At 39.4% G+C, this 15,515-nt stretch overlaps 1 protein-coding gene across 1 annotated transcript in view; it reads left to right on the top strand.

The window, feature by feature from the left end:
* LOC122801223 (IgGFc-binding protein-like) overlaps window positions 1–15,515 on the top strand; it is a 691,109-nt gene that overhangs the window by 433,142 nt on the left and 242,452 nt on the right. The window contains exons 47-50 of the mRNA XM_044070776.1: window positions 2,547–2,803; window positions 2,891–2,975; window positions 6,016–6,108; window positions 11,998–12,242. Coding sequence (XP_043926711.1) covers window positions 2,547–2,803; window positions 2,891–2,975; window positions 6,016–6,108; window positions 11,998–12,242 — 680 coding nt within the window. The remainder of the gene's footprint in view (window positions 1–2,546; window positions 2,804–2,890; window positions 2,976–6,015; window positions 6,109–11,997; window positions 12,243–15,515) is intronic.

Raw genomic sequence — 15,515 nt, forward strand, 5'->3', positions numbered from 1 at the left:
TTCCTACCTGAGCCTCTTGGGTCCACCAGTTCGAGACCGCTCTTCGGCCACAGATCAGAAAAGTGGCCAGCCTCTTAAAACGACAATTCAGTCGGAGGTCTTTGTGCTTTAAGAAGAACCGTTTCGGTAGCTTCTCCTGTGCAGTATTCGACCACCGATAGACTCTGATCTGCAGCTGTCGAGGGCTTCCGGTCCGAAGGACCAAACTGTTAAATAAAAATAAGTTAGGACAACACAGGAGGCTCAGATACAAGAAAACTTTACTAGTGTACACCAGGAGGCAAAAAACCATACAGTACAAGTATAGAATTCTGTCTAACATGATACAGGAAGTAAGTCTTATTTTATACATTATACATCCAAGCTGTGCCCACCTTACTGACGTGGTCAGTCACAGGGCACCTACATCACTATAGTCTACAATATTCTATTCATAAGAAAGTGCTGAGGTTATACTTTTTAAAAGTTTTCCCATGAGAATAATACAGCCTTGCAAAGCACCTGGTCTGTTATAATGTCTTTCTGTAAATGTTATTCTTTCAAGGTTTCAGTCCTGCTCGAATACAATAGTCAGTTCAATTCTTAATATGCTTCTTTGTTCCTCTCGCAACATTGATTTTAGCAGCTGTGCTGATAATATTCACAAGGCCAACTATCTCAGAGGAAGGAAGAAAAGATTCAATGCCTTATACATTCATTTTCCTGACCCAGCAGATAATCATTAGTGAAAAACATAAGCTTGCTGAGCTGGCTACTGCCAGGGTCAGAGTTCAATCACACTGCAGCTCCAAAGCTTCAAGCAATTACATGTAAGATCATTCTTACTGCCATATTGTAAAATAGAATAAAATGCATTACATACTATTTGCTTTTAAACTAGCACTTCATATATGTTTAAGTACATATTTCTCTAACATGCATGTACGTTTCTGTTCTTTTGCAGTAGGGCACACTGTGGATACATGCCAAGCACTTTGCAAAAACATTTTTCAACACACATGTCTGTACCTACAAGTTTTGTATATACATGACACAGAGTTCTAATACAGTTGTAACACAACCATCTTATATGATCATATTGATATTCACAAATGACATAGAATTATTTACAAAATTCCAGATAGCTGTGCTGGTAGTATCTTCTTTCATGACAAGTAGCATCACTTTTTCACTACAGTTACATTAGTGTTACCCTGAAATATGTGACTGGTAATATAAAACTTCATCCCACACTGTCTCTCCATGGCTTCTGTTTACAACAAGTGTTCTCTAGTCTAGGCATTCATGTTCTCCCACATGCCATGCCCATATCTTCCCAGCTTTACCTCCCCACATCATGACAGGCCTCTCCTCTCCAGACATGGCCTTGTCATCACAGAAACAACAAGAGACAGGAAGTAACCACCTGATTCCCTTCCCCAAGATGGACACACCTCATCCTCCTTGCTTACACTGTGTAGCTCCCGAGGAATGTTTTACTTTATTTTGTATTTCTTTACATTCAGTTTTTCTTTCTATGACATACTGAATACATAGGGCAACATAATGGGAAGTGATGAAATGTGGTACAATATATAAACATAGACTCTTGGGTGAGCACACGGGAACATGAGTTTTTTTTTTAATCCTCAACTTCTTCAGTCCTGGCAATTATCCAAGCATCTGTGCCTTTTGGAATAATCTCTTTATTGCTCCTGTTCAAAGCTCCTTGTCCACTCCCTAGTAAGAATGGTCAAAATGCTGTAGTCTTCATTATGGAGGCTTACAGCCATCACAAGCTTGGGAAAATTTAACCCCCACACTATTCTCCTGGGCTGAAGATGTATATAAGTATTATCCAACTGTGATGTCAGTTGAACAACTTAGAAATGCTTTAACAAAAACTTAACTATTGTGACACATTTGTATTTGTGCCTTCTAATGACTTCAACTGTGGTATGATGTTAGTATGGTATAGCAAAGAAAAATTGAAAAAAATAGAAAAAAAGTATTTTGTTTTAGTTTTGTGTTGGTATCAGACAGGATTCTGACCAACACATTTCTTGTGTTCCTCTTATTTAACACCTAAAACCTATGCAGTTTATTATTCGGCTCTAGCCATACTCTAAGATGATGCTCCCTTTCCCTTTCACTTTCTGTCTTCTGTGTGAAAATTCAGACCATTGTCTAAAATGTTTACTTATATTATTTCAATGTTTTTGTACTTTATATATTACAGCCACAAACTTTGAGTTATTACTGTTTCACAAATTCAACAAATTCAGCACTGCCATTACACCATAGCAGGTTTTGTTTAACTTGTAGATTTTTTCATTTTGTTTTTTGAAAAGTAAATGGCTGCATTACTGCTCCAATCTGTTAAAGGAAGAACTTTTCTCTAGGTTTTAAATGGAAAACAGTGCAGGAAACTGACACAGTAAACTCAGTACGTCAGAAAGAGCTCATATTAAGCAATAACACAGAAATAAAACAAGATTACTTCGGAACCAAAGAATTCAGTGCTATTCTGTTAACAAAACATTCATATGTATTGCTCATCCTTACAGATGGATATTACATTTACATCGAGGGTGACCTCGCCAAGCCAGGGGATGTAGCTCACCTGCTCAGTCCAAGCTGCCCTGCCTATGGGCCTCACTGTTTCCGCTTCTGGTATCACATGTACGGAGTTGCACAGAATATGGCCCTGAAAGTGTACTTAGTTGAGAAAGGAGCTGCATTTCTAAAATGGGTCCAAACTGGTAATCAGGGAAATAAATGGCGTCCAGTAGAAGTTGACCTCCAACTCAAAGGCAATTTTCAGGTAAGTGAAAACAATACTTTGATTATCTCATATATATTTTGTATCCCCATAGTTGTACTATACTAATCACTGTCTCTTTGATAACAGATTATTATTGAAGGTGTGAGGGGCAGTGATTACCGCAGTGATGTCGCGGTGGATGATGTAACATTCAGTGCTGGATGCTGTTCAGGTATTCACTGACTGTTTTATTCTGGTGTATTTTTAAATGACACATTTTTATTGCAAATATTTGGTTATACAAAATGCTTAAAATAACTCCAAATTTAACCTACATGAAGAAATTTTTTAAACTATTTTAAATGTTTCATTCTTAATCATTAACACATACATGTCTCCAGTAACTGATCCTGCTTAACAAAAGCTGTTTATTTTATTCTGTACTTTTAAACTTACATTGTCAGTTTAGTATAGTGAAGTATACTAGAAGGAGAAAATATCATAAAAATAGTGGTGCTCTTTTAAAATATATATTTTCCTGCTTCAGCAGAAGAGGATGACAGCTAACCATTTTTGTTCCCTAAGGTGCTAAAGCCTTACAACTCTTTTTTTGACCTCTAGGTCATGCAGTTTTTGCCAATTAATGTATTCAGCAAAGCAGATCCATTAAACACATTTTCACAAAATCTTATTTTAGTCCAATGTAGGGGAGCAGTTCAGCTGGTTTATATGTGACCATTGCCATTGTATGCCAAAAGTCAAAGTCAAAGTAAACTTTATTGTCATTCAAACCAACACATAGTGCGAGTTAGATGAAATTACATTGCTTCTGTTACAAGTGCATATACCACTCACAACTACAGAGAATAACAAGCACATACAACAGTACAGTAACATATACACACACTAAACAAGACTGAGATACCTCTGTAGCACTGGTAGCAGCCTTCATCAAATATTGCACATGTGGAAAAGCAATTATTGCTGAGAGTATACAGAATATACTGAATGGCACAAGTATATTGTACAGAATGTTCAGTTACTACTGACTGCACTTTTAAAGCGGCTTGATGTAGGCATTACACAAGAAGACAGCTGTGCTACTGACTGCTCAGGTCACCAGCTATTGATATGTTGTAGAGTTCAGCAGTCTGATAGCATGTGGGAAGAAGCTCCTACTAAACCCGGAGGACTTACAACACATACTATGGTATCATCTTCCTGAAGATAAGCAGGAGAACAGTCCATGTGCAGGGTGTGTGTGGTCTCTGATTATTTTTCTGGCTCTGCTAATACATTGTGCTTCAAATAGGGCCTGCACACACTCACACACACACACACACACACACACACACACACACACACACACACACACACACACACACACACACACACACACACACACACACACACACACACACACACACACACACACACACACACACACACACACACACACACACACACACACACACACACACACACACACACACACACAAACACACACATATTCAAACACACTTACACCAACATACACATATATACCTCTTACCTGTCCCTGATATCGCTAGTTAGTGTTGTCCCTGCTCTTGTAAATCACACATCCATACAACCAGTCAGTAACAGACATCACTGTATCATTCTTCTTATTAATTGTAAAGTACATTGTGATGCTAAACTTGTTCTGCTATTAACATTTTAAGAGTGTCCAAGTAAAAGTTCAAAGATTCTTCCTGATGTTATCTAGTATTGTTCCTGGCTTTGTCTTAAAACCTCCCCCCACACAGACACATCCCCATCCCGCTCAATCATTGAATAATGGCAGACAGTAGAATTTCATAGGTTCATAGGTAAGTACTAGGTTAGTTGCCTTTGTAGGCTATTTTAAGCCTAGCCAGTTTATCTTTTTGTGCTCAAAATACCCTATCCCATTTGGTTATAGAATGACCATACCCATCTCATGGTTGATAATTATACATTATCCATAATGAGAATTAATTGAGATCATACCATAGATAATTTGAGGGGATCCATGCATGGGATCAAGCATTTAGGAGCTGCATACTTCTAATTATGTAAAAACTGCCCTGATACACAACTTCTCCGTTGGTATAGAAGGATAAGGCTGCAAAGTTAAAAAATGTTCCCTCCCTTTTACTTTAGTGTTTTTTCCAACAAATTTCCAGAAAATGTCCAGACTATCTCTAGAGTCTGCTGGTAGCTCAGAGAGATAAGTCTGTGCTAATGATCTGTGTGTGAGTGCTGATGGTACAGGGGGTCAATTTTTGTAAGTTCCTTTAAAGAACATTATGAAGTGTTGTCCCAGGTGTCTAATGTTCCCTACACCACATGTATTTCATGCTACAAATCTTTCTTGTATATTTTAAGTGCCTTTGAAACACCCTATAAACATTTATCACTGGTGTCTAGTTTTTCCCAGACCCCATGTCTTTTATACTGCAAAACTTTTCTTGTATTATTTTTATGTGCTCCCCCCAGTGTTGTAGGAATTACTTGTTTGTCTAAGAGATTGTGAAGGTATAACAGCCTCCCAAACACACACACACACACACACACACACACACACACACACACACACACACACACACACACACACACACACACGCACACAGAGGCACACGCATGCACACATAAACACACTCATGCACACAGAGACACAACCCCTCCCACCCACCCGATCGCACTCACAGACACACTTATCCATTCACCCATACAGTGTCATACCATACTATCCCCTAATTGACCTCCCCCCTACCTTGAGCTCCCCGGCAGACATACACTCAGGCATGTATGTGCCTTATACACACACACACACACACACACACACACACACACACACACACACACACACACACACACACACACACACACACACTCAATCCAGGTTCAGTTTACATTACTCTGCTCTGTGTTGCTACTAGCACCAGTTAAACAGTTTTCATAATAGTTGTTTTATCCCTGTCAGCCTGATTTTCTGTCGTATAACCTTCCACCATTTACCCTTACTTCCTGGATATACTCACCATTGACTGTTCTATGATATCTGTGAATTTTGTCATTCTGAGTTACAAATGTGTTTGCAGTTTACTAGCAACTTTGCTCGGCTGAAGTTATACATGAAAGCCATCTGTATCGCCCAACTTTTTACTGCAAAAAAGGACACAGAGTTACACAAACCAGGGCTATAATCAGTTTTGTAAATTTCTGCAGATAGCTGTACCAGAAATAACTAGTATTACATTCTGTTTCAGGCTGCATTGCTACTACAACAAGCAGCATTACAACTACAACAACAACAACAACTCAGACAACTACTCAGAGAACAGCTTCTCCACCACCATTGGGTAAGGTAACTTATTTGAAACTGGTACATCAGAGCTTTCAGATGCACATGTATTGTTAGTCTGTGTTCAACTTAAAAAAAAAAGCCTTCAGTGCTATGTAGTATCATAATGCCTCACTTCTTTGTTAATTTGTAATTTAATCCTCAGTTTGTAATAACTGTTGAATATTTTTGTTGGAAAAAGATCTATGCATTGCTTTGGCTTAACAAACCAGAAAACCAATGAACTGTAACAGGAATGGTTCTACTATGAAATGTTGACTTCCTGAAACTCGATGTGCAAAAGGAATGAAAAAAAATACCCACGAAACAAAAGGGCAAAGAAATCCTTTTTTCTTGTTTTTTTTTTTTTGTTTTGCAGAAAGGAAAGCCCCTGGCACCCCCCCAAATTATCTGTACTTATACATACCAACTCAACTAAAGGAGGAATGTCCCTAAAAAGTGAATTATTGTTGGTGGACAATTAGAAACTACACTATCAATGATTTTCTATGTGTAAAATTGTTCAGTTATGCCATTTGTCTTTTGTGTTTTTTTTTTTTTCATGGGCAACTGATGTTTGAGCAATTTCACCTCGAGCATGTGTAGGGAAACCGACAGGAAGACCACTTCTGAAACTTGTAAATGATTGAGTTATAGCTTCAATGGTTAAAAAGAAGGCCCTAACAGACTTTAATTTTGCCAATTCTTTATGTCAGCTCTTTGCAACATGGTAAAAAACACCAACATTCTCGCATATATGCATATGAAAAAGGACAGATAAATAAATGCATATCATGTACTAATGTGTGTGTGTTTGTGTATGTGTGTGTGTGTGTGTGTGTGTGTGTGCGTGTGTGTGTGTGTGTGTGTGTGTGTGTGTGTGTGTGTGTGTGTGTGTGTGTGTAGAGAGAGAGAGAGATTCCTCCTAACTGTGCAGTCCAAATAAGCTAGAGTGATTAAAACATTTATCTGGTGCACTATATGCATTTTGATATTGACTCTACTGGCGCAATGACTCCACTGTATCAATATCATTGGCATGTTATCAAATCTATTATAATTTCCTTAACCTACACTATTCGTGCTACATAATCAAAGTTAAGTTCAAACACTACACACAAAAACATAGACACACACACACAGTCACCGAAAAACATCAGTGCTTATAACAGTATGCCCAAAACACATATCTATACTTACTTTAATAAAAAGTATAATAAAATAAAATACATTCAGACTTATCCTAGTATTTGTCCACTTTTACACCCATCTGCAGTAACACCCTCCCAGTATACTACTCTCATCTTGATTTCCTTGTAAGAACTAAAGCAAAGCATTGAGTACCTCTACTTTGTTTTAGTCATCTGTGATCTCCCTTTTATCTTTGTGTACTTTGGCCAGTTCTGTCTCTCGTTTCCTTCTTTTTGATGAGTATCTGAGGAAGTCTACTTTCCCTCCCCTTAACCCCTACCTTTACTATCCTCCACTCATTTGCTGCTAGCATTCTTGTAATGCCCCTCCCCACCTTCCCCTTTCACTTTCTGTATACCATGTGTTTGACACTACCTGCAAGTCCCACATTTCTGAATTGCCACATTGAATTTCTCTCCTCTTTTTGTCTTTTTGACTCTTACTAAAACCATTATCCATAGCGCTAAGTACTGCATCCCTCACCTATTCCCATCAACTGTTTTCTGCCTCACTTTGTTCAGTTTTCTAACTCAGCTTTGGGCATATTCTTCAGTTTATCCATAATCCACTTCCTAAAATCCCACAGTATTACCCTTGTGTCACTACCCTCACCCTAACTATGAATCATATAGTGATCTGATCACTGTTGTCTAGTGCTCCCTTCACTTACATCCTTATACCTCCTTTTTGGTTAGGACCACATTCAGAATTGTGTCCTTTTTGGTAAAGTTCTGCCAGACTTGTCTGGACCCTTCATCATTGTTCAAAACACCAATCAACTCTCCCTTCCTCTCTACCCTGGAGCTCAGAATCGTCCAATCTGCCTTTGGAAGATTCAAATTCCTCTGACTGCAGTTCTCCTTTTTCACTTCTTTATAGCCTCATCCAATCAGACATTTTTCTCCTCTGATGTGTAGAAGGCTGAGATATTCATACCCCTTAATCTCTTAGTGCATGAATTTGAGATAAAACCAAAACTAATGAGGAGACAAAGGCACAAAGTTCGGGACAGATTTTTTTAATATTGCTCTAATAAAATTAGAAGGTTGACAGCATAACTGTTTTACATTAAAATACATTTTCTGAAGAATATGAAGTCTGAAACAATTCACTATTGAAATGTAGGTACTTGAAGTGCTAAGTGCTGACAGGCCAAAAAAAAAAAACACAGGAGAAGAGTGAATATCAAAAATCCCTCTTCTCTTTTTAACTTCTTTTTGCCCCCTTCACACTCAACGACATATTTATACCAACTCTGAGGTCACCATAACTTCATGAAAAGGGAATATTCTGAGAAATGGCATTTCAGACTTAATATATGTAAGTCCGCTCTTTCGGCCATTGAGTCTTTGTATTTTGAGGCTTTTGCGGGTCCTGACATTTCAAATGTTTACTATCTTTAAATCAAATGTCTGTCATTATTTAGTGACCTCAATACCCAATGATTTGCCAAACAACACATTTTTGAGGAATAGACCAAAAATATGAAGTAAATATCTGAATACAATGTGAAAATCTGAGGTATATTCTACCAGTCCACCAGTGCTCCCCTTTTTCTAACGTAAATACCAGAACATTTACACCAGGTTCTGACCTTGCCTGCTTACCTTAAATGCCAGGGCACTTGCCTTACAGTCAAACACTGCCTACCCCCCAATAGGGTAGTGATTTTCTTCTTCGCTGATCTCACATTGTATGCCTTCCTTCATGTATATCACTACTCCACCTCCGTCCTTCCCTCACTTCTCTATCCTTACAGCACAGCCTATAACCAGGCATCTCTATGTCATACCCACCTCCCTTTGTCCCTATCCCATGCTTCTGTGATACCAATAATTTTAACCTTCTCCTGCTACATCACTGTTAGTAGCTTCTCAGTCTTCATACCTAAACTCCTTACACTGACTAAAATATTAGCCAGCTAAGCTTTGCACCACTCATTGTTGTTCCTACGCAGTGCTCTATGCCATTTCTTCCTTTGTTGCTCTTCTACCTACCCCTGCCCTTTTTTGCATCTGTGACACCATTTTCTACTTCTTTCTTGGTTTAAAAATGCAGCAATAGAGCTATACCATCCCAACTCCATTTTGAGCACCTCCGCCCTTCTAGGTTAAGCTGAAGATTGTCCTCAACATAGAGCTGGTCTCTATTTGAGATCTTCACCATACCCCTACCAGTTCCAAGGTTTTACCCTTCATCACTGCTGCACCCACTTATTTTACTCCTTTATTCACTTCTTCTTCACTGTGTTGGTTGACAGAACACATAATCCATCTGGGAATGCCATCATAAGTCCCCACTCCTGGCATCTATCTGTCGCTTCCAAGGCACTGCTTGCTACAACATCATCTGCCTCTCCTTTGACGAGTCGCTGGTGCCAGTATGCATCCACTCTTCCCCCATGTTGATCTTATTTGTCACATCATCCCATATCTTTCTATACCTGTGGCCTAAAACCAGTTTTTCTGTAGTCTGGCCTTTCTTGTTTGCATTTTCAAGTCATTTAGTCACCTTGGTTACAGAATTTCTAAAGTTTTCTCTACCACTCCACTCTACAGTCCTCTCTCTCCTATTTCACCACCTCCAGCCCACCTCCCTGTTTGTTGTATGTCTTCTGTCTCTCTGATGCAGGTATTCCCCTTCACAGTCCATCAGTATGCTTCTGATTGCCTTTCACTGTTCTGTCCCTCCCAACTGGTTGAGTATACCTCTCTACCCAATTATTTCATGCTGTTTATAATGTGTTGGATACCTCTCTACCCAATAATTTCATGCTGTTCCTAATATGTTGGATACCTCTCTACCCAATAATTTCATGCAGTTCCTAATGTGTTGGATACCTCTCTACCCAACAATTTCATGCTGTCCTTAACATATTGGATATTTCTTTACCCAATAATTTCATACTGTTCTTAATGTATTGGACACCTCTCTACCTAATAATTTCATGCAGTTCCTAATGTGTTGGATACCTCACTACCGAATAATTTCATGCTGTCCGTAACATATTGGGTATTTCTTTACCCAATAATTTCATACTGTTCTTAATGTATTGGACACCTCTCTACCCAATAATTTCATGCAGTTCCTAATGTGTTGGATACCTCACTACCCAATAATTTCATGCTGTCCTTAATGTATTGGACACCTCTCTACCTAATAATTTCATGCTGTCCGTAACGTATTGTATACCTCTCTACCCAATAATTGTATGCTGTCCAAAACGTATTGGCTCCTGCATAATACCTGTGGCTCCATTTTTCCTTAACCTCATGTCACTGCCATCTGCACATGAAATCTGCTCCTTCAGTTACATTTTCTTGTCGTGTTTTTCGGGGCTGTTTGCCCACCTTCTACCTTACTCTGAACAGCACCTCTTGCTTGTTCTCTTAATAACTTCTGAACATACCTCTTTGTCTTCAGCCTTTCTACCCTCCTATGTGCTCCCATTTCCTCAATGTTTCTGCTCACTTTCTGTTGTCTTGGACAAAAGTTGTTACCAGACTTGTCAGTAGTACTTGAACAACCCCTATGGAAGTTTTGCACAGAGAATTCGGTGGTGAGCTGTCATGAGATTGTGATATCTGCACTTAGTCACTTCCCTCTTGTTAGTGTAAAGCTGGCCTCTGTAATGCAAAGTGAACCAGTCCTAAAGTACAACTTAATGTAGGGAATGGCTGGAGAGTAGAAGGTGGATGCAGATAAATCTTTCTCCTGGAGTACCACCTTAGATGGGATGAATTTTATTCTCCATACTAGTTGTATAGATGTCTTGTGAATGTCTTTCCATGAGAAGAGTCAACACAGTGTGATACACAAGTCTGTTAAACTGTAAGAGCATTGCATCTACAGTTCAATTTGTGCATATTACTCCTAAACTGTGCTGCATGAACTTAAAGATTACTCAAGAGGGGTGTCCTTGACAGGGTGATACTTAGATTGGAAGTGTTCATGAGCCCCTGACTTGACACTTGCTGGGGGCCCCCAAAATGCTAACACCGGCCCTGCTCATTTCCAAACTCAGCTATTGACTGTTACTGACTTCACTTCCCATTATGATTTAGTTAGATACTAAGAACTCAGTACATGTAGGACAAGTAAAATAACAGTCCTCTCCTAATATTACCTCATGTCATCCACTCCATGTTAATGTACATCAGTACAGTCAATGACATTACTAGGATGGTAGAAGATGAAATCCTAGTTAATCAAAATACCAGTCAGCAGAGTTAATGTTGACTAAACAAGTGTGATCCTTCAACATATGGCCATGTGTTACTTCCAATCAATACTTTTTCCATTACTTGAAACTCAAGCTTCAAACAATTTTGCTTTTTCTGGCACGCCAAACCCATTAAACAAAGGTCAGTACAAAGTGTATACAACAAACAGGTGCTGCTGAGTGTGGATACTCTTTGGAATTACTTCAGAATGTCCCAAGCAAATTACAAGCATCGGGAAAGAAGCAAACATGAAGATGATAAACAGAATGCACGAAGAAGAGTATTTTAAAAAGATATGCTTCTACTTAGTATGTCGTTAAATATAGTTATTGCCCTTACAAGCTACACCATACAAGTTGTTAATTTGTAACAGTATTAGCATGATTAAAAGTAATATACAGAGCACTGACAATAGCATAAATTATGTCTGTCATTGTGTATAGATAAAACAAAAGAAAACTGTAAAATTAAATGGTCATTTATGTTTGTTTCAGAATCTATCTGCAGTGTTCACAGTGACCCCCATTATCATACATTTGACGGACAGCCCCATACCTTCATGGGAACATGCACCTACACATTATCCAAGCTTTGTGATGTCATCAGCACTCTGCCTTACTTTAATGTCGAAGCTGCTAATGAACACAGAGGGGGTAATACCCATGTATCGTATGTCAAGTCTGTCACTGTCGATGTCTACAGCCATAGAATTATACTGGAGAAAAACAAGGTGGTCAAGGTAAGAAACATCATTCCTGAGTCACATTTGGCATTAACATGTTTTATATGATAACAGTATGTTTATATGACTACAGATGTGATCCTTTACTACAAGACAACCAAGCACATGAATATACCGGTCCTTATAAAATACACATACATAATTACATATCTTACAAAGGTGATCTAGTCCTAAGGAAACAAAGTTAAACAGTGATACATCCTCACAAAAGGGTACAGTAGAAACAAATTAAACACAATGAATCCAAATATAAGCATTCACGCTGTATATGCCTTTCTTTTTTTTTTCCAGCAGTTCTAATTTGGCAGAAAGGAACATGATTTCCATGGCCTACTATGTCCACCAGTTATGTAATCTTTGTCCAGTAATGGCAGATCCCTTTAGTGGTTCCCTTGGGTGATATATAATATCTTATAGCTCTACAAGCATATTTACAGATATTTTAGCACCCCCACAATATCCATCATTTGCTATATCCCATTTTACCTTCTCCCTTTGTAGAGCAAAGCAGAGAGAAGACAGAAGCCCATTATGGAAGCCATCTTTTTTAAACACCTTTATTGAATTATCACTTGTGACAGACACATTTACATTTATATAAAAGTAATCAAACTGTATCAGCAAGTTAAAATTAACAAACATTATGCTTCACATATATTGCAATATATTAAAAAAACTAAGCTACATTACATAAATTATTCAATTCCAGTCTATTTTAAACAAGAAAAATCTTTATTAAACAATCACTCATGGCATAGGCAATCATACATTAATATAAATGAAAACAAGCCACACCAACACAATCCTAGTTGCAAGCCACACTGACACACTCCCAGTTGCAAATGGTATACATTACTTATAATCGGGTCTATATTATAACATCAAAGTCTTAAAACTTCGAATGTTATAATATCTAACCCTATGCACCGAACGATGAAAATAGCAAAGCTGCAGGGAAAGTATTCGGTGGGCCATTTCTTCAGCTTCGCTATTTCCTCGACTGTGGAGCAAAGGTTACGGACCAGGTTAAGGTAAGTGTGCGAACAGATCGGGTTAAGGTGAGTGTGTGATAGTAAGGGACCTTAGGGTTAGGGAGTGGGTAAGGTGAGTGTGCGATAGGGACTTTATGGTTCGGAGCGGGTAAGGTGAGTGTGCGATAGGGACTTTAGGGTTAGGGTGCAGGTAAGGTGAGTGTGCGATAGTTAGGGACCTTAGGGTTAGGGAGCGGGTAAGGTGAGTGTGTGGTAGATACGGACCTTAGGGCTAGGGTTGGGTTAAGATAAGTGGATAGCTAGTAGTGTATGTATGGTTTAATGTAGGGTTTTCTGAAGTGTATGTGTGTGGATTATTTATTTAGGTGTGCTTGTGTTGTGTGTATGTTTGTCAGAACAGCAAATGTTTTCCCAGGGAAAAAATTCACTATTCTGAGTGTTCGATGTTATAGTCTTTCAATCAAAATGGTTCGATATTATAACATTCAAAGTTTTAAGACTTTGGTGTTATAATATAGACCCCTTATAATCTACCCAATCATTTCCTTCTTTGTGTTTAGTCACCCCCCCCCCATGCACAGTGTAGAGTGATTTCAGAGAAATTTGTGTGGATATGCTACTCTGTGCTCACCCTTCACTGTGGATAATCTCCTCCTACTTCACTCTTGCATCCATCTGCCTGAGCTATATCTACTGGTCCCCACTTCATGCCATAACCAAGCACAATCTCTCTCACACCCTTCACCAAGATGGCACAATCTCTCACCCCACAGGATGGGTGCATACCCTTCACCAAGATGGCAAAATCTCTCATCCCCACAGGATGGGAGCACACCCTTCACCAAGATGGCACAATCTCTCAACCCCACAGGACACCAAAGCCTATGTACAGGCTTCATTTCAGCAGAGTGGAGAACTGCCATTGTCATTCCCTTGCACAAAGGTGGTGCCACTACTGACCCTGGAAACTATCACCCCATTAGCTTGACAAGTCTGATCTGTAAAGCCATGGAGCGTATTATTATGGCTCTCATAAACAAGGGCGTAGGCCATCTCCAAGCACTTGAACCCACCCAGTTTGGCTTTATCAAGGGAAGATCTTGCCTGTTGAACCTGGGTGACTTCTTTGAGACTGTCACTGAGGCCCTGGATGAGGGAAAGTCAGTGCATACAGCTTACCTTGACTTGGCCAAGGCCTTTGACACAATCCCCCACTTGGGCATCATGGAAAAGCTAATACAACTTGGCATAAATCCGTATCTCATCAGGTGGGTGGCCAACTGGCTTACCAACAGGACCCTCAAAGAGAAAATAGGCATCTCCACCTCCAATAGCAGACCTGTAGCTAGTGGTTTTCCCCAGGGATCTGTCCTGGGACACCTACTGTTTGGCATCTATTTTTCAGAGGTCGAGGCAAAGACAAATGGCCTGTGGATGACCAAGTCTGCAGATGACTGTAAGTTGGGTGCTGTCATGACTCCCCAAATGATGTCAATATACTGCAAGAGGGTTTCACAGCAACTAATAATTGGTGCCAAAGTCATGGCCTCAAGCTAAATATAAAAAAGTATCATCATACCATTTGGCAAAAACATAACCCCTACTGATTACCACATCAACAGGAACCCTTTAAGCACACAGTCTGTGGTGAAAGACCTGGGCACTCAGGTAAATAACAACCTCACATTTGACCATCGTGTAGTGGCAGTTGTCAGAAAAGCCTTTTACTTGGTTCATCTCATAAGTAAAGGGATTGCATTCAGAAAAAAGGAGGTTACTACCTCTGTATAATCCTCCCTCATTAGACCAATAATTGAGTATAGTATCCCATTTGGAATGTACCTCTCCAAATAGCTGCACCAACTGGAAAGGCCACAGAAATACCTCACAAAGAGAATCCATGGCCTCCAACTCCTGTCCTTTCCAGACAGACTCAAGTCACTATCACTCTACATGGTATTGTACAGATCACTCAGGGGTGATCTGTGTCTCACCTACAAGGCAATCTTGGACACTGCTCTACTAGAGATGCTCCATATCCATAAGTCTAACTCCTCATGCACTACCCACTCAAAAGGCCTGAATATAATATGCGACATCAGCAAAACCTGCTGGAGAGACAGATTTGTCTTCCAGAGGCTGCCCACTCTCTGGAATAGACTTCTCATACACGTCAAACAGAGCACCTCACTGACCCTCAACAAAGCAACCTTAATGAATATATGGGAAACCACAAATTTGTCCCTGGGGTTCCACCTCATTGACAGGGGCGACAGGT

Source organism: Protopterus annectens, chromosome 4.part1 (assembly GCF_019279795.1).
Source record: "Protopterus annectens isolate FY-2018-M chromosome 4.part1, PAN1.0, whole genome shotgun sequence".
NCBI lineage: Eukaryota > Metazoa > Chordata > Ceratodontiformes > Protopteridae > Protopterus > Protopterus annectens.